The sequence below is a fragment of the Pogoniulus pusillus genome, chromosome 2 (genome assembly GCF_015220805.1).
Source record: "Pogoniulus pusillus isolate bPogPus1 chromosome 2, bPogPus1.pri, whole genome shotgun sequence".
Classification (NCBI taxonomy): Eukaryota; Metazoa; Chordata; class Aves; order Piciformes; family Lybiidae; genus Pogoniulus; species Pogoniulus pusillus.
This window is the reverse complement of record NC_087265.1, coordinates 8,929,072-8,955,974: the sequence shown is the minus strand read 5'-3', so window position 1 is coordinate 8,955,974 and position 26,903 is coordinate 8,929,072. Positions and strand designations below refer to the sequence as shown.

Sequence of the window (26,903 nt, the reverse complement as noted above, 5' to 3'; positions counted from 1 at the left end):
AGCAGACCCGCTAAAGTGTCGTCGGTGAATTGGACAGAGGGATCGAGTGCACCCTCAGCGGGTTTGCAGGCAACACCAAGCTGTGCGCTGTGGTCGACATGCTGGAGAGAAGGGTGTCAGCTAGAGCGATATGGACAGGCTTGAGAGATGGACCCAAGCTTACCTTGAAGTTCAGCAAGCAATCCCAAACACAAATACAGACTGGTCCATCAAGGGATTAAGAGCAGTCCTGCAGAGAACAGTGCTGGATGAAAAGCTGGACATGACCCAGTAACTGTGTTTTGCAGGTGCAAAAAAGAGCAACTAAGCTGGTGAAGAGCCTACATGATGGCTGGACCTGATGATCTCAAGAACCTTTTCCAACTGGAGTGATGCTATGATTATTGCAGCCAAGAAAGTTAACCCTATCCTGGACTGTATCCAAAACAGTGTGGTCACTATGTCAAAGAAGAGGATTCTGCCCCTCGGCTCTGATGAGAGCACTGCTGCATCCAGTTCTGGAGTCCTCAGCACAAATAGGACATAGACCTATTGGAATGGGTCTGGAAGAGGGACACAAATATGATCACAGACCTGGAGCACCTCTTCTGTGAATAAAGACTGAAAAAGTTTGGGTTGTTCAGCTTGGAGAAGGCTCTGAGAAAACTTCATTGTGGCCTTTCAGTACTTAAAGGGGCCTATAGGAAAGGTGGGGATGATCTTTTTTGCAGGGCCTGTTGTGAGTGGACAAGGGGAGATTTAGACTAGACAGATGTAAAGAAGAAATTATTTACTACTGAGAGTGGTGAAACACTGGCACAGGTTACCCATAAAAGTGGTAGATGCCTGGTTCCTGGCAATATTCAAGGACAAGTTGGATGGGGCTCGATCTTGTTACAGGTGTCCCCACTAACTGCAGGGTGTGTTGGAATAGATGACCTTCCAACCAAAAGCATTCTGTCATTCTACAACTCCACTAGTGCACCCAGGGTGCTGCTGAGGAAAGCAGAGAGCCGTGGAAGCCCCTACACTGTGTTGGAGGTGTTTCAGGCAGCTTCGGGCTGACAAGAGCCACTAAGTAGGCTGCACATTTGGTTTCTGAAGGACTAACCTCAGGTGAAAATGATATAAATTAAGCTAGGTGAGGTTTAGCACTTAGTTTTGACACCTGGCTCCACGTCTGTAAGGTTGCATTTAAGGTAGTATGATAAATTTGCCAAGTGATGCCATGGCTGCCAGCCATTGCTGAATGGCAGCTGGTGGCACATGATGCCTGCCAGCAGGAACCATTTCAATATCTATGAAAAATTGCTTAGAATCGCTCTGCCAACTGCAAAGTCATTAATCTCTGCCTAAACTGGGAACTTTGATGTAATTAAGGCAGCCTAGGGCTGACTCTTTTCACTTCTGAAACCCTGTAAGAGGTGCAAGAAGCAGAAGCTTCCTGCAGTGGGGTTATTTTGTGTTACAGTGCAAATGCCGTATCGTGAAGAAGAGTCTTAATTGCAAAATGGTCAAAGCTGTGGTTTGATGGGTATAGTAAGATTCAGCTCTGCATGTTTTGCCCACTTTTCATTGCTGAAGTCAGAGTGGAGGTTCTGGCTGTGTTAGCAACTTTGAAAGTTGCTGTTAATGCAGGTAACATATAATCCAATTTGGTACTTAATTACAGCTTTGTGATTTTTGGTTGGTTGTTTGTTTTTTTTTTTCTTTTTGAAGATGGCTAAGGGCTGAAGTGGTGGCAAAGTGAAGAAAAAATGCCCAACTGTTTGCAGTTTGTTCTAGGCTTACCTGCTCTTTCAAATCCAAAGAAAATAAGAAAATCGTAAGAAATCATTAACTTGATAACTTTGCAAAAACTTGCAGTCAATAAATTCTGTATTTTATGAGCTCACACTAGCAAAAATGTGCACAAGTATAAGTTGGTTGTGAGGCTTATTTTTCTAGTCTTTCAGCTTGCAAGTTGGATGGTGTTAAATCTGAGAGTATACAATGCTTGGTTTTTATGGGTAACTTCAAATGGTTATGAGCCAAGATTTGGGTTGCACCAGGTTGAATTTTGACAATCCCAGGAGGCCAAAAACCCCAAAGCATTCTGCTGTGTACTTTGCAGAAATCACCTGCAATAGCAGTATCTCACTGCCAAAGAAGATGAATTCCTTCATGGAGAGTTTGAAATCACATTACTGCTGAGTGCTGACATACAAAACATGCTGGAACCTCACTATGAATTGGAATCCAGGGCAGCCAAGCAGTGTGCCACAATAGATACTGCATTCTCCCTTTGGTAGCGGACTGCAGGCCACAGTTTGTTTTCACCTGGAAGGGTGTCCTATACACCTGGAATTGACTGGCCCACAGTTGAAGCACAAAGATTTCTTGTTTTTATTCTTCCTTTCGTCTTCCCCTGTCCCAGTAAGCAGGGAGCAAGCAGCTGTATGGGGCTTGGCTACCCACTAGGGTTAATCCCCAGGTTAAAAGCTGTGTGCATCCATGGGGAACCAGCCCTTCACTGTGCTTCCATGAGAGCAGCCCCAGTCCTCTTTCCTGCTGAGCAGATTTGGACAGCTCAATGAACACAGATGGGCTTTCACAGAAAAATCTTCTTGTTAAAACCTCAGAGGCAAACTACATCTTTGTGTTTGTTTTGATCAGATGACTCCATGGGGAGTCCTCACCAATATCCTTTATAATTTCTTAGTTTAAAAAGTTGGTTGTAATTACTATCTTTATGTTATGGGAAAAAAAAGGAAAACATTTTAACTGGTGGAGAAGCTGCAGCAATGTGAACTCCATATAAAATGCTGAACTTCCTGCAAGTTACTGGAAATAAAGGATTATGCAAGTTTGACTTTTTTAGAGTTACCAAACCCTAGCTGCTACCTATCAAAGCAATGTGAAGTTCTGAAATTACTATTTGCAAGGGTTCAAATAAAATTCTAGCAATGCACAACTCCTACTGAAGTATCTTGTTATGATTGCATTCAGGACATTTTGCATTTTGATTTATGATCATAATTACTTTCAGTTAGCTATGAAAAACTGCATGAAAGGTTTCTGCATACAAAGCAATCAGCTTCTCCATCCAAATTCTTGTTCTTGTGTGGCTACTGTGAATAAATCAAACTACAAGGTGAGTTCAGCTAACTCTTAGAGAATTGGGATAAACACAGTTGTTAAGGCAATGTATTTGCTGCCAAACCTAGAGCAAGAAACACTTCTGATGAGTATTTTTTTTGTTTGGTGGTGTGAAATGTAAGTCAGTAATTTTGCCCCTTATTAGGATGCACTTCTGACATGGAATTCATTACCAGTTACATATGAACAGCATTAAGTAAATTAAATTCATTCCAGTTGGCTTAGCTGAATAAGGAACTGTTTTGAAAGTTGGATTCATCACTATTAAGTCTGTGATAAGACGTGTTTATAATCCACTTAGCTTTGTAAACTACAAACTGAGGAGCCTGAAAGATTCTGAAGTTAGTAATTTGGGTACGATTCCATGGTAAATTAATTGTAACAGTCCCATAAGCAAACTTGCAGAGTATGTTACTCCTTGAATGGTATGACTTCTAAACAAAGTTTAACTTCTACATTTCCAGCACTTTACCTAGCTGACCTTTACTATGATTGTTTTCTAATGGACAACTCCTGTCACAAAACATTAAAATTAAGTCTTGTTCAATGGCAGCTGCAAAAGATGATTTGCCCTTTTGTGAAATTCTACACAATTTATACGCAGTCTGACTGACCTTTTTGTAGCACAACCAATATGTGACTTCTCTGACATTTAAAAATCAAGGTAGCAATACTAACACAGACTGTCTAAACCATGCCTCCCACTGAAAGCTTCATCATGTGAAATGTTAAGCAAAAATTAAGTCAAGAATTACAAATGTGTATTAAGATTACAGTTAGTCTATTGTACTGCCCACATAAGGAATTTAATCTTTTGCTCTCTGGCATCCATACTTTAAAAATTATCTAAATTTGAAACATAATTGTCAGAGGCAGCCCATAAAAGAAGTTTCAAATAACCTGTCTCCTCTTCAAATGCAGGGCTCATCCTTCAGGCTGGAAGAGGAAGAGAAGTAGCTTTGTGCATCATTGCAAACTGAGGAGGTTAAAGCAAGTGATTCAGTTCAGAAAAAGGATGTCTATAAAGAATTTTAGAAGCTGACTTAGAGAAACACCCAGTTTCTCTAAATGTGCAACAGTCCAACAGTCGGGCTGCCCATGGCATTTATAACTGCAAAAGAAACTAAAAATAGGTTGGCTTACATTAATTTACTTTTCTTTCACTGGCAACAGATGTATCAAATACTTGCTGATTTATTTGTTATCTTAGTGGCTGGGTCAAGCAGGAAAACACATGGTCCTGCTCTCATTTATTTACCAAGAATATTATATAATATCCCTTGTGTATTCCATGTGTGTAACCTCCTATCCATTCTCAAAGAGTAACATAAAATATAGGCCTATGGCTTGTATGCAACTTTAAAAAAAAAAGGGAACCCAGAAAATAGATTTTAAACTTTAGCCAGTTATAGCATTGTTGAAACATCCAACAAACAACCTCAATCAATTCACAGTTCTCTTGTGAGGATGCAAAGCAAAAACCAAAAGACAGATATTGCATCTAATTTACTTTGAGAGATTTATTGCAACCTGTTTTCACAACTTCATATGAAGACTTTTTGTTAAGAATGTTCTTCTCACCTGCTTCTCTGCCTGACACTCTTGTAAATTAACACTGTCTGGTTTCTTCCGATTATTAAATTGGAAGTAGCCATTTATTTTAGCTTTGAGCCAATTCTGTACTTCAGAATATTCAATCCTGCTGGCATAAGTTAAAAATGCAGATTTTTTATTGCATCGTTTATTAAAATGTTTAGAAACATGATACAATTTAGTGTGACACCAGAATACTAACTGAAAGTATCACATTTTCATTTAAAAATGTGCACAGTTGCCAATACAAAGAGTCTTCATCTGTTAAAATATCTTCTTTTAAATAAAAAACTGAGGATTAAAAAAAAAAGTATTGTGGCACTTCAGTAAATGAGAAGTTTTGGGTCTTTTTAATTGCATGTGACAATGCTCTAATCAGCAGAGGTTTATCGACAGCAGGGGCTGTGTTTGCAATCATATCTCACTTGCAGGACAAATCACCTCAAACTTTCACAAGCAGCTCATCTCAGGGCGTCAGTCGTTTGGGGTCCCGTGGGAACATGGAGGTCTGACGAACGTTATGCAGCCCTAAGTACAGCATGGTTACTCTTTCCAGCCCTGCAACAAATGAAAGAACTCATCAGTACACTCAAGTTTTCTTGTTTGAAACAAGAAACTAAAGTTACTCCCTGTGTACAGCTGGCCTGACACACCAGTGAAACCCAACACACAGATGTGTTAGTGTACCTGACCACAGAAAGGAGAACCAACAGTACAGGATTTTAGATACAGCACCTTCTGCCAGGATGCAAACTTCACCTGAACACGTACCAATAAGCAATGGTACCAGAGACTCAATCCTACTCTGAATCACGTCAGATTTTCAAGAAAGATGGGTGTAGAAAACTGAAAAGGGAGGTGGGTACTCAACTCTATCTTGAACGCAGTAGAGAAGTCCAAACCAGTCTTAACAGCTTCAGAGTAAGTGCCATAAGCAACTACAGTAAAAACCTACATTTGGGGAAGCTTATCTCAAACTCTCTACAGTACAAAAATGTAGATTCAACAATACATACCTGTGTAACTCCTGGTATCTTGGTGATACTAAATATTTCACTGATCATTGTGCTGTTTCTTCCTGAAATCTCAGAGGTCACGTGTTTACTGTGGAACATGAAAGGCCCTAATCCATGGGGCCACATATGCACCCCAGCCACCCCAGGTGAGATGAAACCCAAATGTATACTACTTTTCACACAACGCCCTTCTATTTTAAGGTTTCCACCCAATACAGCATCTCCTATTTGTCTGGTAGTTGGTCTGACCTCAAGAATGTGCCATGAAGAACACTTACTCTGCAGAAGAGATGTGGCTTCAGCTACCTCCATGTCTGTTCTGACTGGCCTAAATTATTTTGGGTTACGTGCAAATGTTGTCTCTGCTCACATGTACTACATGGAAGCAACACATCTTGTAGGTATAGAAAACCAGTTGTTTCTATAGCATATTGCAGACCTAATCCATTTACTGGAGCCATGCTTAGGAAGTTCTTCTGAGAACATGCTGAGAATGTACTAAATATACTTTACAAAAGTAAAGCAGATGCAGAAAGACTGAATCAAGGAAATGATTGTATTTATTGTCCAGGACCTACAGAATGTCTGATTTCCATATGCATGAAGGAATTTCATCCTGCTAATGAAAGCAATGTGTGTAACTGTAAATTGTTATCGTTAGGATGCCTAAACTGTGTCTTTTTTTAATATGTAAAATACTCACATCCAAGACACAAAACCTCAATACCTTTACTGAAATAATTAGCATCAGCAGAACTGATCAGTGACATTCAGTCAAATCACCAAATAAGACAGAAGCAATCACTTATTTCTCATCACTGCAGAACAACTTCATCAAATGCACTAAGAGACTGCTGTCTTCTGGTATTAGTAGGCTATCAAACTTCACAAATAATACAGTATTTTCCTGCTTCCTTATCTTTTTCTCATTGGTCAAATTTGAAAGTGATGTGCCTACCAAATAAATTGGCTTTTTTTTTCTTGTGATACCTAATTTTAAACTTACCAGAATATGCCATTAATATTTCAGCTTTTTATTTTATGATAATCCTTACTTACATTATAGTTTCTTTCCTTAATTTCTCCAGAATAAACAGCTCCACACATTTCCCTAATAACATTACTAATACAAATTTCATACTGAAGCCTTCTTGAGCCTGAACAGTTTTCATTAAGCTCAGGCTAACACAAAACAAAATAAAATACAGATGCTTACCTATTCCACCACCTGCATGTGGAGGTGCACCAAAACGGAAGGAATCAATGTAAGCCTTTATTTTCTCCAAATCTAGAGAAGAAGATGACATGTTTCTCATCTGCTTAATGAACCCCAAGTCAAGCATACAAGTGACTAGAAGACTGCTCAACAGAAAAATTACCAATTTAACTTACAAAATTAAAACAGGCTTTTACTCATTAAACATACAAATTATCCAGGACTGTCCAGAAATTATGACCATAACAGTTTTGTTTCATAACTTTGTTAATAACCTCAGCAGGAAAGAAAATGGAGAACCGAGTTAAGAGCTAGGTGTAAATGCTCATTGCAACTTATGGAAAATGGTGACTTCCTGAACAAACTGCAGTGAGAAAGCAAAGACTGAACAACTATTTTTCCATCTGGCTTCAGTGGGAGCTATTCTTTTTTTTGCTATTGCCTATCTGACATTTCACATTGCTGTTCACTGAAAGCATATTTTTAAGCTACATTTTAAATTTGTAGTCTCCACCTAGCTTACTCTTTCTCCCTTCTACACTTCTGCTTATTTTGCTCTCAGTTCAGGATGTAAAAATTTTGGACAGTCAACCAAGCCTCTGCTCAAGTACCCTGTAAAAGGTTTGTGAGAGTGCAGAGAGGCACAACTGAATGAGACTTGTCTGCTTTCATTCTGTTGAAGGTATTTCCTGCATTATGTTTTCTTTAGAGTCCTTGAGAACAATTCCTTTTCATCAAGGTATTGCTGGGAAACTAATTAGTTTCTTAATACCACCATGGTAGATTAAAATGGTTAAACATAATTAGATAGATTAAGAACAAAACAGCATTGTGATTTTAGCACTACTGCCATATAAGAAATTCTGCCCCAAATTCCTCCTCTCAAGGAAACAAATCCAATCATGATTTATGTTCTCTTAAATTCAGCTTCATGTTGTTTGTCTTGTTACCAATGCCGTGATGCTTGGCTCTTTCTGTCAGCAGCTGAGGATCATGAATTCTCTGAGCTCCAGACAAGATCTCTTCTCCTCTCATGAACATATCATAAGAGTTAGAATTTTTCTGGAAAAACAAACAAAAAATGTGTTTATTTCCTAGAGTTTTTCCATCCTTATGCACACCTCAACAATTTCTCTTTTGATAGCCAAAGCTGTGCAGTAGAACTGCAATGTATTTGCAGTCTGCCTAGACATTATAGGCATTACAGCCCTTTGGCTCCTCTCATTAGACTGGAATTAATCTAAAAATCTTAAGTTCATTCTGAAAAACCATCACACTTGTATGTAGTTATCCCAGAAAAAAAGATGCATGAAAGATATTTACCCTGAATTTAGGAATAAAGTGGAAAATTTCTAACAGTGTGAAGAAGCCTATCTGGAAAAACGGTTTTGCTTCTTTTCAGTGGCAATGCTCTGACCATGGAGATCTCTTCATAAAGCTCTCCCAATTCTAGCTAGATTTGTTTCTTTCTGGGATGTTTTCACCAGTGAAGAGTAACTGTGTACATTTTCCAAGTCATGTAACACTGATCTAATCTTGTAATTGGTATTTCAATTGTAACAGCAGATCACATACATAAACTTTATCTATTTTGTCAAGTTATCCTTACATGGAATAATTTAAATTACAAACAAACAAATAAATTGACAACAACAAATAATTTTACTCACAGGGTTTACTGGGTCTGGCATTGTATAGAAAGGCCTCACAGCAAGAGGATATTTGTCAAGAATATAGAAGTCTGTGTCATACTGAAAGAAGGTAATATAAAACTGTTAGTACAAGAGAAAATTATATGAAGAACAAATTACAAGATGAAGACACAACCAGCAAATCTTTGAAATAAAAAAGTTCTCCCAATAACTTTCCACAAATTTGACAGTATTGTCTTAAAAAATAATGGTTATTCCCATTGGAATGGGCTGCCCAGGGAGGTGGTGGAGTCACTGTCCCTGGAGGTCTTCAAGAAAGGACTCGATGGGGCACTTGGTGCCATGGTCTAGTTGATTGGATGGGGCTGGGGGATAGGTTGGACTGGATGATCTTGGAGGTCTCTTCCAACCTGGTTGATTCTATGATTCTATGAAAAGTGTGTATTATTTTTCAGTTTGCCAATACTACTTCCGCTGTAAATTTAAAAATGTTTCTCAATCAAATGTCTTGCTAGAGGAACAGGCACTTATTTTTTTTCCAAAGATCTCATCTTCTTCTATACATTTAGTTAGAATTCTGTTTCACTTATTGTGTGGCTTGGGTTAATTGTTGTTTGTTTGTTTGTTAATTGTAATAACTGGGCAGTGTAACAAAAGTATAAAAATAAATATAAAAAGAGTAAAAGTATAACTGTTTATTAATGAAGACAAAACCGTCAGTAGACAAAATATGCAGCAGCAAAATGAGAATGAAATTAGACAAAAAATGCCTAAGCTAATCACAAACTCCTCACATCTTCTACACATTCTAAGATACTGTATCCACAACTGGTGTGTAAAAAGTTGTTTTACATGAAGTAGGCATTTATGCCATCCTAATAACTCTATGACATCAGATTTCAGATTCAGTGGCAAACTTGTTTCTTCTAAAATAATTTTTACCTTTTCCTTTACTAGGCGTCCCAGGAGCTTTTCATTAGGTGTGCTGAAAAAGATTATCAACACTGAAAGTAAGTGATTTAAACCTGTACTGGTTATACACTACATGAAGCTAAGATTTGAAGCTACAGAACTGCTGCACACTGCCCTTTAGAAAAATCTCCTACTTGTTTCTGAACGTTTTGGATTGTGCACACAGAAATGTCAGAAACAAAGTATTTTTATTTCTGTTCCCCAACATTTTGCATTGGTCCTAGAAATCCCTAAATTAACTGATCCCTAAAGATATTCGTGCCCTGAAAAGCAAGACCTTAAGACAGAGGAATCTTTTTGTTTAATCCTATTTAAACACCTAACAATTTACATGAAGGACTGCAGTCAGTCAGAAAAGTAAAGGAATTGAACAATGTTCAAGTTACTCTCACTTTATGCTCTAAGTTATTTTCTTTGGGATTTCAGAGTTTGTAGATACAGTCTACCTTGAAAAAAAAGGCATGTTTTCATACTCATTAGTTTATTTGTCAGGAGACCTGGATATGAGTACTGTCTATTCCTCTAAAAACTTGTGATTCCTTCTTCAAGGCTGTCAGTGGCAGAGGACACTTTGCTAACACTTTCACAAGACTAACACATTTCTGTTCTGCCAAAGTACCTCAGATCTTCTTCATCACCCATCTCAATACCAGCCTCTCTAAGCATGGCCACAGCTTCACAGTATTCCAGCCTCAGAGTTGGCTCCAAAAACTTAAATGGCTCACAGGGGAACTGTTTGTTCACTGTCTGGATTTCAGTTTGGAACCTACATATGAAGAAACAAGAACAGAAAATACAAAACAATCAAGAAATGTACTCTTCCTGCATCTAACAAAGATTTTGCAATGGCAATACGACTTTGCCACAAGAGGTCCCTCTTGCAACATAAAAACCTTTCAAAGACACTACTGGAGAAATGCTGTACAATCCTAATGAAATGTGTCATGTAAGTTAATTCATCTGCTTCAATGATATACACGTTAATATTCTATTATTACTTCTGTTTTATTCCTTTTGTAAGAAATAATTGAGTAGGTAATTTTTTTCACAGTAAAGACCAAGAAATCATCCCTTTGGTTTGTAATATTAACCTGGGTTCTTCTTTGATTTGAGTAATATCCATTTTCAAATATAAAAGAGACATTTCCTTCTAGACAGATGAAAAGATTTGTTTTTCTGCTAGCATCATAGTCTAATTTGTAAGCAAATGAAAACTGCTTTCTAAACTTCTGGCTTGGCTTTTTAACAAGTTAGGCTGTGAATAATGAAAAATAATCTGCTGCTTTCATGGCAGAGATGCAGGCTGCTATGATAAGTCTGTCTCAGAAAAAAAAAGTTTCAAAATATGACAATCATTCTACCTGAAGTGGCACAAAAAGAAGGATGCTTTAAATTAATGATGGATCATTTCTGTTAAGAAGTCCATGCAACTGTAAAAATTACTTAGTGCAAGCTATCATACTCCAGGAGATATATCTCAAGACTAAAACCAATTTACTGGCACATGGCTTGAGTGAACTTTAAAAGTCATCAGAAAGAAATAGTTAGGAGAAGCAAAAATGTTTGTTCAGAAGTTTTGTTGCAAACCAGACTACTAATCATTATGTGACAAGCTGAGGATAAAACACTCACTCATTTCATACCACAGCGAAAGAGATCTCAAACAAAGAAAGTAGCTCATAAAATGGAAAAAGCTCTCATTACCTTTCCTGAAGTCCTTTAAATATCTGCACCAAAGTATCTGCAATCTCATCTACCACTTCATGATAGTGATAGTTAAAAGCCATTTCAATATCCAGACCAACAAACTCAGTCAGGTGTCTGTGTGTATTGGAGTCTTCAGCTCTAAATACTGTAAAATGAGACAACAGAAACTCTAACTGACCCAAAATTATTATAAACAACACTGACAATCAATCACATCAGCATTTGGATCAGGCAGACAATGCTGTCTTTAGACATGACAGTTCTCACTGAAAAAAAACCAAAAAACATAACTAGCTGCCTCAGAGCATCATTTAAAACAACAGTGACAAGATCATTGTAGTTGTGGTGCTCCAAGGATACAAGACAGGCCTTGCAGAGAGGCAGTATTCTCTTGTTAGACCAGCAGAGAGCAATGGTAAGAACAGACAAGCTTTCAGGCACACAAGAACTTTAAGATTTGAAAACTGCTTTTTTTTTCTGAGGAAACTGACATCTGCACATGTGTGTTCTCAGTTTGGGCTTTTTTCAGATATAGGAGTCTAATGTAAACATATGACTGTAATGTAAACAGATAAACTGTGAGTCATTTGTTACTAACTAACAAGAAATTGAAAATCTTCTGACTTGCTTGCATTTTTTTTTTCATTTTCTAAGATGCTATTGTTTTCCAGCATTTGAGGTTTGGACTGTAAATCTATTTCCAGCTTACATAGCTTTAAACCTGTTCTTGAGGTCTTAGAAGGAAAAAAAATATATAAGAAAGGAAATTTTAAAAGGAAACCAAATCCTGTCAGCTTTTGAGATAGAAAGAGCATGAAACTGGAAATTAATTCTTACTGATAGCTCAGTTCAAAGTATGCATTTTCCAAATAAAGTCCGGTATAAGTACAAAAGCAAGGGATAAAGCATATAATATTCAACCATGAGAACATTAAACCCTAGCTTGCCTGTTTTTTACCTGCTTGCTATTGGACAACTAAAAGTAATTGCAACTACTGGCCATTGTTAATAGGAAACTACAGCTTCAGTATTCACAGAGTTTGTTTCATGTTTTATTAATTTCATCACACTATCCATTTCCAATGTAACTCTATTCTTTCTCCTCACAGAACAGCAGGCGCCAAAGAGTACTCCTCCACCTTTATTTTGGTGTTTTAGTTTTGTTCCAGCAACTTCTGTCAACTTTACTCTCGTTATTTGCTCTAAATGACATTTGTGTTTAGTAAGTGAAACTACATTAAGTGAAACCATTCAAAGCTCTTAGTGTGCATATTATCTTATTTACACCACAGCTTCTAAAAGCCATCTCTGCACACTTCAAACTTCAGATAAACCAGTGCTTTCCTTACCTGGCCCAACGCAGAAAACCTTTTCAAAGTCAGCACATATACACATCTGCTTGTACAGCTGTGGGGACTGAGCCAGGTAGGCACTGCTTTTGAAGTACGATACAGTAAACACATTGGCTCCTCCTTCACTGGCAGCTGAAAAGCAAATGCTTGCAGTAATTATTAACATAAAAAGAGGTAGAATGATATACTACTGGTCTCATATTCAGAGATCAGATGGAGATTTTGCTTCAAAGCATATTTAGAGGAAAAGGATATATCTGCATCCATTACTGCTAAGGGATATTTTTCAGCTCAGGTCTGTGACACATTGTATTGCAAATCTGAAAATTTAGTTGGGGTAGTTAAAATGTTACTATTCTCAGCTGTCCTTCATCTTAGAGTGAGAACCGCAGAGGATGCCAGCTTGGACCACAACGTCTACTTGCAGCCCAAAACTTCTGTGGAAACCAATCTCCATCAGTGACGTCGGCTTCCAGGGGTTAACTGTGGCGGCTGAAATGAAAGTGCATATCCTGTTTTGCCAGGATCATCCTCTCTAAGTGAAGGCAATAAATATCTCTCAGAATCAAAACTAGATTTACTGGAGGACATCTGTCAAATGTATAAAGCCTTTTCTCAGTTTGAGGCAGGTTTCACAGAAGGTTACCTTGAGAGAACAGGAACCAAAAACACAGGCATTTGAAACCTTTACTACAAACTGCCTACCAAAACTATCAGCTGAGTCATTTCACCTTTCCATGTGCCAGGGTGTGATAGAAGAACTACTGTACTTGCTAACAAAAAGCATGCCAGAGTGAGAGATCAGTTAATAACGTTTGAATGTTTCAATACTAAGACAATTCTACTTAAAGTATTAATTATTGTTATTAACCATTCCACTGAGATTTGCATTTCTTTCACGATCACTACTCCCACTGAAATGGTTACGGTGAATGTTTAGTTAGTTTTCAATACAGATAACTTCTAAAATCTCAGAACTTAAGAACAGCTGATATTTAAATTTGGAGGGGAGTAGGATTGCATCAATTTAACTTAGTTATTTTTACAGAGTATGATCTCATTCAAACAATAGGATGCTTGCTTGCTTGCTTGCAATGGTACACTGCACAGTGAGAATAGCACACTTCCTCAAAGGACCTATGTGAATAAGCTACTTAGACGCCTTCAGTACTTCATGCTGTTTCAACTGTTTCTGTAGGAAAAAAGTCATCTAATCTTATAGTACAATGATACTCTCCATGTTGAAAGAATACCTGCCTACATGTACTCTGTTAAAAAGCCCTTTTTTATCTCAATCAAGAGCTGTGTTCAAAAATATAAATACATAAGCATAAAATCCAGCAGGAAAATGTATGCATATTATGAATGCATATGCAATGAGTTAACATAGGTATTCTGCCCTACAATTTCCAGGCCATATCTCTTAGCAACATCTGCAAACCTCAAAGGACACCACAAAGAGGGTAGACAAACACCCATCAGTACATCAAGTATTCTGACTTTTGAAGACAATACAGCTGATCAGCAACAATCTAGAAGCAAAATCTACACTTTCAGAGTGTAGTTGGGCTGAAGCTGTTGTGCCATGCAGCTACCACCTTCTATTCAGCAATATGTGCACTGCTAAAGAAGTGATGTATATAATAGCAACATCTTTTATACCATGCTTTGTTTGTTGCAACTTCTTTATGATGGAAGCTGCTTTTAATTTAAATTGGAGTGGACTCTTTTTGATACTGGTAATGGAACTGACAGTGCTCAACATTGAGAACACCAATTTGAAAAACAACGCATATGAGCAGACATCTGTATTTAACCAAATGAAACTTTACATGCATTGCAGAGTACAGAAGCCACATATATTATATTTGTCTTGTCATTCTTTTAACATTCCAATTCAGGAAAAAAATAAAGGACAGATTTAATACCTCCTAGGAGAAATTTGCTACGTTGCACCTAAATTAGAAGTAGAGCTTCATCTTTTAAAAACAAAATATTACTAACTTTTGGGCAGATAAATACACTAAGCAACTGCAAAAGGAGCAGACCTGTAGCTGCTGGATCATATATACAATACCTGAAATGATTTTGGGAGTCTGAATTTCCACAAATCCCTTGCGAATAAGAGTTTCTCGGAAAAGCTGACAAATACCAGACTGAAGGCAAAAGACTGCCTGACTAGTGGAGGTCTATAAGAAGAAGATAGAATAATGAATTCTAGGTCAGTTTTTTTTCTGAATCTGGCACTTTTTCCAGGCAGCTGGAAAGATGAATCTCTTCTCTTAGGAACACTTGATTATTGTATTTGCCTAAACAGAGAAAAGTGCAAATCAGTAATTGTTTATTTCACAAAAAGAAACAGCAAAGGAAACAGGAGGAACTACTCATGTTAATTTATGGCATATTCAGTTATAAAGGAGACACTGTAGTCAATTCTACATTTAAAGACTCACTGATTCATGGGACGTGCTTCTGCAAATAAAGCTTTTATAGTAAGAAATTGAATAAAAACACTAAACCTATTAAAAAGCTTTCAGCACACTGAACCAAAACAGCTGCAGTAATATACAGTGCATGATAAAAGCAAAGCCCTCAATAACTTACACGGGGTAGAAATGTTTGTGTCTATTAAAGGCTACCAAATACAATATTTTTTGTGTAAAAACACAGCCACATGTTAACCACGTACAACACTGACATAAAACCATCCCCAAAACAAAGTGTAAAGTCCCAGCATTTAAAACAGCCCACATAACATATGATCACATGAACTGTAGTCCTTCTCTCTTGAAAACAAAAGATCTAGCTGAGTTGTTTGTCTTTTTCTTTATGTACGTGACGCAGTCAAGCTGCTTATCTGATTAGCAAATACCTACACTAAATGTTCCTGCAACAATCTTGGGCTTTAGTGTGAAGAAGAAAAAAAACAACCACTTTAGCACATGCTGGAAACACTGCAGCATGTCAGCACTGAACCCATATCTGATTTTGTGCTTGCAGTGTTCAAGACTTGACAGCAACTACGAAGTGTCTATAAAACCCAATGAACTCTTGCAAACAGCCAAGAGAACAGTTCTTTATGACAAACTGCGTCATAGCACTGTTTACTTCTTCTTTCTGAAAGGTACCCAGCTTTGCACGTAAGTTAAGAGCAGCCTTGTGGTCTTTTTCACATGACTCCTACCCAAACCACAAAACAAAAAATCCCCAACCAAAACAAATTATATAAGTACCCAAATTTAGACAGCCAGCAGGTATGATGAGCTAGAGCTACATCCATCATCTCTGCGAGATAAAGATATCACTTCACTGAAAAAGCAAAAGAGAAAACTGCAATAACACTGCAGAGCTATAGTAATCGGGAGTTATTTCCAATTTTAGCTGACCAATAAAGTATCTCAAGAGTGCAAGTGGATGAGACTAGTAAATAAAAGGTAGCTGCTCTCACTGTCTGACAGCATTAACCACAGCTGATACTCCCACTACTTTCAAAATTAAGGAAATGAGGTTTTGAGCAATGGTTACAAAAGTACCCTCAAACATTTTCACCCTTTTTCATACAAGTCTCCCAGAACCAGACAGACGTTAAGACCTTGCCTGAGTTCTGGGTGTAATTTGACAGTGTTACATCAAAGCACTGCAATGATTTAAAGGAATACAATTTTTTTTTCTTACACATCTCCTGCTTCTAAGGAGATTTTTTTTTCCCTAGCACTAACAACTTAAACAGTCACATTTGAGATTATAGTTTTTGATAATTAGTCTCATATCTAAAAATGTAAAGAGACAAAAATGTGTAACATTTGTATCTGGAGCATGATAGTAACAATGCCTCTTCTACCCTTCTGATGAGCCAACATCAGTTTCACGCCAGAGCTGGTAAGAATGCAGTCCTATGTCAAGCAGTCCTAGGAACAAGAAAAATGGTTCCTAAACCCAATGTGAAAGCAATTACTTGGTCTGACCTAAAAGTGTACACAAAAGCACAGCCATATAGTGACTAACAGAGTTCTCCACTAACAGTAGTTCGTCAGTTAGTAACCCCTCCTTGCTTTAATGAGGATGCAGGACAAAGACTGCTTTCCTAATTCCATCTATAATGAAACATTATGCTTAAAAAATAGTACTTATGAAAGCAACCAGATTCCTAGATCTGGACATTGAGACTTGTATTTAACTACAGACCAAGCAAAGAATAAGCAGCAATTCTCTGTACCTCAAATTAGATCTGACAAGACCACTCTTCTTTCTACCAAAGGTAGCTGAGTTTCAGTGCCCATTCATTCACAAACTGCCAAAAAAGATAACTGTTGAGAATTTGTGATACTGCAGTCTCCTTGTAAGAATTAAACAGTCCAACAAGACATCTGAGATAAGCTAAGAACTGCAGCTGTCAACGTGCAGTGTAATCAAATGGATGACCTCAAAAGTTTTATGTGCACTACAACTTTCCAAAGATTTTAAAGATGATTCAGTACCTACCCATGGAGCAAAACTTTTCAGATTTAATTACATCCTTTGCACTGATATAATGTTTAGGACAAAAAGAGAGTGATTTTTTTCTGAAGAAAATAATTCAAGCTATTAGCCTGTCTTTAACTGGGATGCTGGCTTGTGTATTACTATGTTTGGTACTAGGGAAGGCAACAAACAGAGTTACATTTGAGCTACCACGCTTAGGTACAATATGGCAAATTGAAGCCAGAGATAGCTGTCAAAATCAAATTAATTTTACCTTGCCTTAAAAAATATTATGTCATGACATTCTTTTCCTGTAGTGTTTACCCTGATATGAACTCTTCAACATATATTGACAAATTATCTTACCCAAGACTATAGCACAGACAGCAAATATCCCAAAAGTTAAGCAGAATCAAACTTAGGCCACTTAAATGCTGCTGAAGTTAAGTGTTAATGTTTTAACTCAGTCTGCAGAGTTGATTTTACAGGAAAACTCATTATTTTTAATAATCACCTTTGTTACAGACAGCAGAAAGCATGTTTAGCTAACAATACTGAGCTATGAATTGAGGTCATAACCTCATTCTAATTTCACCTGTGTGTTTATTATTTAAATGCCACAAAGGAAAGTATTAATGAGAACAGAACACAGTGTATTTTAACACTATAAGCAAGATTATTTTTTAAAAATTATGTTTCATTCAGCACAAGCTGCACTGCTAGAATAGCCACAGGAGTTGCCAAAGACCAACACGGGTGTTTCAGTAGAATTGAGGTCAGTTGACACCTTACATGATCATATCTCTAAGAGGTGTGACTGAGGAACAGACGTGCAAAGTTGTGAACTTTTCGTTTTACTCTCACATCAGCTGTAGAATTTTTTCCATTCTCACCTCAGTTCTGCTTTTCTATTTGCCTGCTGTAACTATCTTCCACCATGACAATTGCTAAATACATAAAGTAGGCTGAATAAAAAGGGAAAACAATGTAATCTACATTAAGTAATAGAATTATTTGACATAATAATTCTGCAATTTCTCTACTATATATATGAGAAATTAAGGTTTTGCTAGGAAATAGGATTTATGTTAAATAGCAGGGAGTTTTTAACCCCCAAGTGAGTGAGGTAAAATTTTCTTCAGATTTCAGCATTATTTACAAGACAAAGATACAAACAGGAAGTCTGTTGTCTAAATGACTGGGACTGTCTTATATCTTCACTACCAAATGCCTACCCACAATAAAATAAACTGTACATCTACTTGTTTGTGACAGTTTGAATTCAGTCCAGAAAATACAGCTTTTGCAATGAGTAAATTTAATTCAATGCAATGAAATCAAGCTTGAACTAACCAGGTATTTTGAAAAAAAAAAAAAGCAAAACTGCATTAAGATCAATGTACAGTTGGATTATCATATAACATAGTCTGACATCCATAAACTACTGAAGAAACATGTTTACCCTCTATCCTGATGAGCTTAAACAGGGGAATATTGACCCTAAAAAGACTATGCTATGGTCTCAGTGAGCTGTGCATTAGCAGATACAATTATAGCATTAGGTCTGCAAAATGTGTATAATTCAAGACTAAAGTGGACAGACACTGTTCAGATAAAAAGCCTGATGGACGTCAAAAATAAGCCAGAGCAAGGTCCAGTGTTAAAACTGGATGAACCTGGATTGATTTTTTTCTTCAGAGGAAAACAAACCTAGAAGCAGAAGTCAAAAGCCAGTGTTTTGCTTGTCTTTTCTACAGTGTTTCTCATCTACCAGAGATACTCAGGAAATACTGTTTCTGTAGATGTTTTCACATAGAAAATCCATACATCACTGAATACTTCAGTTAAATTTAAGAACAGCACAGAAGTAAAGATTTAAAAACACAATGAGTGCTCCAAATTGGCTTTTTTAATTGTTCTGATAAAGGAATGGTAAAGCAAACACCTCTAGAATCAATTGTTTCGACTTTCACTAAGCCATCATGAGAAATACTGAGGCCAGCAGTGGTTTTCTCACAGTCACCTGTGGTTATGTGAAAGAAAAATTGGGTCTATACAAGGACTCAATTCTTCTTACCAGCTCTCTTGTCTCTACACCCCTAATTTTTCTACTTTACAATTTTGTGATCTGTATTTTATGAGTTAACCCATCAGGAACAGATTCGTTCCTCATCAGTCATCATTCCTTGGAAAGGATTTTTAAAACTGCTCCACCCTAGATAATCACCATTTTCCCTTCATAGATCAGAATAATGACCTCAGCAATAGCTTGGGATTTTTACATCCCTAACCTTCACAAAATACTACCAGACACCTCTGGCAAATCTTTGTCTGCAACTAAAATGCAAAGCTGCTAAAAAACACATATATGAAAGGCAGTCTTGCAATCTTTGTAGCATAACAGCTCCACTAATTTCCTTATTATTAACTGCACTTCTACTGCATAATAATCTAACTTTTCTTAGCATATATCATAGCTGGATGGAATTATGCTAATTTTGGGAATCCAGTTCCTTTCATTCATTCATTCATTCATCAAAACTGACTCCACTTGACCATAATTTGGCCCTACCCAATGAACTCCTTGGTTAATCACTACCTAAAATCTGTTAAACTAGTTAACTACTTTAAAGACTATATTTAAATGCACAACAGTAATTTTAGTTTCCCACTGGGGCTTTTTTTAGTCTGAGTCTAGCCAACACCTATGCATTTTATTTGTTAAATCCTTCTCCAAAACATAGTATCTCTATTTTTGATATCCGATGACCTCCTTCTTCCTTAAACTGGGGCACTGAGGAAACCAGAATAGATGGGGCATATAGCTGTGGTTGGACTTCCTCCCACACTTCTAGGAACAGGCCACCAGAGCATCTCTGTTAGACCTGTTCTGTTAACATTTCTTCCTTGCTGTCCATGATCTGGTTTTCCTAAAAGGGAGAGGTGTAGGAGAACAGTGACTAACAATAGTTTCAGATATCTGAGATTTTAACACACCATGTCTTCTAATCCTCCTCAGAGCATAGCTACTTAGTGCATACAAAACACCAGGAACTCTCTGAAGTCCCATTTGTACTACAGCTCCAGTCCATGCAACCAAATCACTGAAAATCAATTACTACTTTGGAGGATTTTTTCAGTTACTTGAAGGACAAACTGCCTTCATGTCACCACTCCTGTGATTTCACTGTTTAGTGTTTAGGATGTGCACATTCATATAAGCACATGTATTCTCACTGGGATTTCCCTTTTCCTCATTAAATCCTCTCCTGCTTTTTCAGCTCTCCCTTTAAAAAAATCAGGTCAAAGCAACACATAATTATTTAGAATCTTCACTTGTGCAAGCAAAGCTCCTGCAAGAGAAACAAAGCAAACTTAGGAAGAATCTGCACAAGGCTACTGCCCCAAAACAATCTCCTTTTGCTCTGAAACAAATCATGAAATGTGCAACAGAAAAGACATGCAGAAATGTGACACAGTCAGAGACAGGATCTTTTCCTGTACATAGGAGGAGGGCAAGACAGATACCCATGCCTAATCTAGAGAAAGCTGTGGGCAGATTACATCCAGCACAGGTCCATGCAGAGGATGAGACATAAAGCACTGAAGTACTGAGATTTCATCCTTCTATCAATTTTGTAAAATCTTAACCTGAATTCCTGTTCAGCATGAGACAGCTGCTTAGCACACTGCAGCAGCTGATGGAGCCAAGGACAAAAGCAGCTTCTGTAAAGGCAAGAGTTCAGATCTCAAAACAAGGTGCTAAACTTTGCTGAATAAATGGGTGTACCACCAATGGCTGGAACACACAAGACAGAAAAGGTTCCAGCAGCATCCACTTAGCTCACTAGCTGTACCCTCCTGGCAGAATACTAACAACTAATGTTGTACTCCTACAGTGGCAGAGATGTATGAGAAGTACCAGGAGAGTTCTGCTGGACTGCTGAAAATATACAGGGACAGAAGAATTTTAGCCCACTCCATTCTGTTCCATCTCTTGTGTTCATTCAGGCTTTACAGTCTTCCTTTTTTTTCCCTATTAGCATACACCTTCTTAGGTTTTACTCTGCAGATGCCCTCATCTGCACTACAGCCAAAGATACTTCCACACCATTTTCTTCCCCTTTGTATTACTTCTATGTTTCCTTTGGGGTTCATGGCTCTTTCCAGATTATTATGCTGGTATTCAATTAATTTAAATGGATTTTCTCAAGTTTCTCCAGAGTGCTGTTGAGTATTTTTCTTCATTACCAGAAGTTCAAGTAAAACTCACGCTAGGAGCATCCCAGAATTCTCCCTCTGCCTTATCACTACCATAAGTCAATCATGCTTTTAAATGTTTTTCACTTTCAACCATTCTACAGAATTCTTTTCATCAAAGGCTTAATTTAAACCACAGATGAAGAGATCAATATGATGAGATACTGAGTATTCCTGAAAAGCAGTCACAAATTGAAGTTGCTCAGTATTGTACAAAAGGTCAAGTAAAAAGCAATTAACTTTGGTCCAAGTAAAACAATTTACACAAATAGTTTTAGTTGTTGAGATAAGGAGGTCAGATGTTCAAATGCTTTAAGCATCTCAGTGCCAGAACTCTTCCAAATTTTCAAGAAAACAAACTTTGTTGTTTCATTTCCCTGGTTCACAGACTGATTTACTGAGAAACTGTCATTATCAGCACTTTGAAGGCAGTGCTAGATACACTATGAGCTAAGCACATGCCTCATTCAATGACAAATTAATTAAAGTGTTACTGTGAAGAACCAATATAAGAAAAGACCAGAAAGCCTCCTATCAGGATGAGCAGTTCATTGCATGTGTGCTTAGCATGGCTGTTTTATGGAGAAAAGTTCCGTAAGTGATTATGTAGGTAGTTGTTTGCTGTTGATCAGAAAGAACTAATATTTGAGAAGTATATGAATTCACAGCAGGCTGTGTTTCTATCACCTGGATGAAGAAAGGTGTTTCAGAAAAAAAAAGAATAGGTATCAACGTTGTGGAAGAAACAGAAAGAATGAGATTGGTATTACAGCCTGGCAGAATTTCACTTGTGACACATGCATTATAGCACCCCAATTACATGTTAAATTCAAAACTCACCTTATACAGTTTTTGGGTATCTGACAATACATTTGAGAAGAAATGCTGTGTTTGACTCTCATAAATAAAAAAGCCCAGATGTACATGGCCACATGCCAAATCCTAAACCTTCACCTTTAAACTACTTAGATGTGTTCTTTGATTAATGTCACAATGACACTCACAAATAGGCAAATGTTTTTAGTTTAAACCTGGCCAGCAATACCCTTCCATCAAATTCATAGCTTTTACTTCTTCATGGATTCAGAAATGTGAAGAGTAAAAACATGCAGACACTGTGAAGTATGTCATACAGCATATTCCTTACCCTCAGATCAATGACTCTGTTGTCCAGCCTTGTATCCTGGTTTACAGTAGCTCTTCCATCCTAAACAGTTGAGTGAAAAACCATAATGAATATATAATGCCTCAAAAAAAAACCCAAATAAAGTCAAATTCGATGGTGGAAAACATCCCTTGTCTAAAAGCCAAGAGTGATATATAAGTTCAGTAGAATGTCTAGATCATTCTAGAAAGAATATAAACTGAAAGCACAGCAAATCTCAAGTTGTAACTTCTCCCAAGGGTCACAGGCAGAACTCAAATAGGAGGATGCAGAAGACACGCCCATAGAAGACTGCAAATCCTCTGGTCTTGACCTTCTACTGCACTTTAGCAGATATCAAAGACAGAGAGATTTCTAACACAGTTCTGGATAACATACAGGCAGTAAAATGCAAGCCTAACAAATTCACTGCATTTAGAAAGGTGCTTGGCTTTCATGCTTTTGTTCAACTACAGAAACAAAAATAATTTGAGGATTAAAAGTTTTCACCTCCTCTCCTTCCACTTCTGGCCGAACAGCATCATCCAGCTGTAAGGGCAGTCGGGGTTCAGCTAAACTGATGACATAGATCTGAAATTGAGACGGGAACAGAAATAGCTTGAGATTTGGCTCAAACAGAGGTGTGACTTACAAAAGGGTATTTCTGGCATAGACTTGAAACAGCTAGCTGTTAAGACTAATTTTATTCAAATACTTGAGATACAGGGGTACGTTCTCATGGCAATACTGGAAGTGCTAAGTTCTTATTTTCCTTTTGAAAGATTAAAAATATCTTTCTTTCTTCTGGGAAACAGTGAGCTGAGCAACTACAAACTGCCTGAGGGACAAGCCTATTGGCATGAACGCCAGCTCTGGAATTACTAGATTTCACAGAGTTTTAGGTTCTGATTCCAGCAAGATCATCCTGTTCTTCTTTCTGTTTATTTATTATTTTACTTACCATCTGATTGCATCTGAAAGAGACATTTCTGACTGAAAATCTCTAAGACAGCTAAAATAAAACCAGAGAATGAAAACCACTTTGCATTGCCTTTCAGTCTAGTCATGGGTACAAATGATTATCTGCACATATATTAAAATATGCTTTCTTCAAAATCTGCAGATTTTCTCCACCACTTAGCTAAAATGTGTCTTACTGCTATAATAGCCATTGTACTCTACTCTTGAGTTGACTGTGTTTCAGCTGTATTGTTGGCTGTAAACCTTGAAGGAAAGAGTATTATATAAAGGTTTAAATATGCTTTGTATTTAAACAAATTATAAAGTTGCACTTCCTCCAGTCTTACAGCACAAACTACAGGAACTTCAGATTTCAAGGGCTTCTGTACTGTTAAACTAGTGCTTTACTTTTGCTGAGAGTTATGTACTCCATTCCACTGGAGAGTACTAAGGGGAATATTGTAACTTTCTGATAAAGAAGAAACCTCCGACTTGCACTCAAAAAGAAGCAGACTTTTTATTATAGTATCTGCCACAGTTAAGAATAAAAAGCTAGAATTACAAGCATTCCTAGCCACATTATTCTAGTGAGGTACTTTATTTTACTTGGTACTGTAATTCAAATGAGAAAGAAAAATAGCAAATTCTGAAAATCAAATCTTGAGCCCAGAAATGTTTTACATCTACATATAATGCACTGAAATTTGTCCTTTCAAGCAAAGGTTATTTTTCTGGTATGGGATTGCCTACTGACACATATATGCAGAGATAGACAGCCTAAACAGATAACCTCTCAAACAATTAACCAGTGCTTCATTTGCTCAAAAATTTACCCTTTGAACGTGAAGCTCAACATCTTGCTGAGTACAACCTCCAATTTTCTGATATGCTTTCCTCACAACGCCCTCTACATCCACAATGCTCTCTTTGTTGATGCTGTCAATAAAGATAGGACAGAAGGGTTACGGAATTTCATTGCACACTGCACTAGGCTCAGTACTGAAAAACAGAGTTAAAGATTCAGGTAAAGTCACTTATTTTATATAAAATAAGTATGAAGTACTTTGGTAAAATGTTCCCAGCCACAACAAATTCAAGCTGGGATGGAATACTTGGGAGGGAAAGAATTGTGATTAAGCTTAGTGCTCACTCATTCTTTCTGTGTGTATACATAAACTGACAAGTTGCATAGCTCTTTTTCTAGGCCACATACACTATTGTATGTGTCAGCTGATGCAATTATCTGAAAGATGTGTCTTAACCAGCAGAAAAACAAACTGAAAGGAAGTCCTAGATGTGGAGGGAAAAATCAAAACTGATTGATCTTGTTTAAACTACATGACTTGTTACTGAAAGATGCAAGATGCTTGTAAGTCATTTCTCTATGACAGGGGACATCTTAATTGCTCTCCACTAACAGTCACTAATAGTATATTAAAACACCATATAACATCTTGAAAGTCTTCCAAAATACAATATAAAGTGGGACTGCTATAAGCAAATAATAACAAAAGCCTCAAGAGTCATAGGTGAGAAAGTAATTTGTGTAAGCAGTTTTTATTATTTAAGGTACTGGTCTTTAAACCAGTAATTTTCTACAGATAATCTTGCCTTCACCCCAACTCCCACTGGAAATGTATTTTCAGTCTGTCCCTTTGCTAGACTCCTTTTATAAGGCCAAATATCACAAAATACTTACTTCTTTTTTTATGAAAAATAACTGTTACAATAAACTTAATCTTTAATTTTTCAAGCCTTCTTGAGAAGACTGGAAAGCAATTTATGCACATCACCTGACCACATAAGCCCTTAGAAAGCAGCTAAGTAGCAGGCCCACAATTTAACTGCAAGTGAGGTAGGCTGGCCACAACTGATCCTAGTAAAGAGCAATTAACAATATATAGGTTTACAAAGTTGGCTTTATTTTAGTAAGGTCCCTCTCCACACCCCAAAACATCCAACCCCCCAGACCCATACAGCTAAGTTGGATGGTGGTGAGATAAATATTTATATGCACAGAAGGTGCTACTGAGGGGCAGTAACCCCAAGGTAAAGCAGGTAAGGACAGAGTACAAGCACATACAAGCTAGTGCTGCTGGTACCTATGATTCGAAACTAATCACTCATTTCTGCATAGGTTTACCCATCACCACCTGGAGTAAGTCAAAAAGCTGTGAGCAAACACTAGTTATTCTAGCCCTACAATCTTTCTGTTCAGCTACTGTAAAAGTTCATGAGAAACTTAGTAGGACTGAGAAGTTTCTCTCTGGAAATATTTATGTTTCGAATTAGTCATTCTCCCACATTTTTCAAGTAGGATCTATCCAGCTAAACAATTGCCTTTTTAGATGACGAGGGAAACTTAGCTTTTTTTCTCTGTTAAAGCCTAAATGGTATGACCCAGAAGCAGCTGAGATACAAACTCTCAAGTGCTGCCAAATACAGCTGCTTACTTCCTCTGCTTTCTGCTGTTCCTGATATATCCTTATCAGTTCTGTGAAAAGCTAGACAGATCTCCTGGTCTAAACTTGGGACAAACTTTTTAATGTTATACATCTGAGTTCAAAATTTAAGTTATCCCAATGGATTTTCTATAAAAATGACCTAAATTGTGAAAACTTTGTTGTTAAAGTAACAGTAGGGAAAAATTCAAGCATCGCAATTCTCAAAACCTCATAGCATCAGCATAAGAAAGTCACTAGTCATGAAAAAGAGGCAGTATCTGAGTATTTCAGTTGATTACACAATTTCTTTGACATTCATATTTTCAGGTGAGAGAACTCTTTAGCAGCTCTTCTAAAAGTTACACAGACTTCAGTGCTTCATATGCTTGACTTGCTTAACCAATAGGTAATTCCACATAGTGCATAAAATTTGTGAATAGTATGTTTTTCTGGTACATTTACACTTTAAAGAGCTACAGTTGCTCAAATCAATGTAATGAACAAATGACTACATTTGTACAAGGCACAGGTTGACAGTAGGCTTTGATCAGAACTCATTTAGCTAAGGGTGAGCCACCATTCATCTCCATTATTTGAGCAGAGACAACAAATTCAAGAAAGACAAGGAGAAATGAAACTAAGTGCTTAGAAGTACACTCTCCTACAAATGTTTGTCTCCAAAGACTGAGGCAGCAAATTGAAAAATTTGGCTTCTAACCTATTAAATACAAGGCCTCTCACTAATAACTGCAAATAAAACCAATGTGTTTCAAACTTATTGAGGCAAATTCTCTGCACTCTGAAAAAAATAATGGTTAAGTGCAAATGTGTTGTATGATGGATTCATAATCAGATTACTGATCCCATGGCTGAAAGCTGGTGTTAGTGAAGTCCCTACAGAGCTTTGATCTGAACATGCACAAAACTCAAGACATACAAAATGGTAGCAGTTGAAAAATACAGGAAGAAACTGACTTTTTTACATTTAACTGCAATATTGCTTTGAAAA

The 26,903-nt window shown here is 37.2% G+C and overlaps 1 protein-coding gene across 1 annotated transcript in view; it reads right to left on the bottom strand.

Annotated features, from left to right (window-relative positions):
- Nucleotides 1–4,612: 4,612 nt before the first annotated feature.
- The window catches only part of DARS1 (aspartyl-tRNA synthetase 1), a 40,358-nt gene continuing 18,067 nt past the window's right edge, over nt 4,613–26,903 (bottom strand). Inside the window, exons 5-16 of the mRNA XM_064155712.1 lie at nt 24,284–24,386; nt 23,001–23,081; nt 22,494–22,553; nt 14,703–14,814; nt 12,623–12,757; nt 11,271–11,418; nt 10,186–10,332; nt 9,537–9,579; nt 8,613–8,693; nt 7,893–8,004; nt 6,943–7,014; nt 4,613–5,268 (exon numbers count right to left, since the gene is read on the bottom strand). Coding sequence (XP_064011782.1) covers nt 5,177–5,268; nt 6,943–7,014; nt 7,893–8,004; nt 8,613–8,693; nt 9,537–9,579; nt 10,186–10,332; nt 11,271–11,418; nt 12,623–12,757; nt 14,703–14,814; nt 22,494–22,553; nt 23,001–23,081; nt 24,284–24,386 — 1,186 coding nt within the window. The 3' untranslated portion in view covers nt 4,613–5,176. The remainder of the gene's footprint in view (nt 5,269–6,942; nt 7,015–7,892; nt 8,005–8,612; nt 8,694–9,536; nt 9,580–10,185; nt 10,333–11,270; nt 11,419–12,622; nt 12,758–14,702; nt 14,815–22,493; nt 22,554–23,000; nt 23,082–24,283; nt 24,387–26,903) is intronic.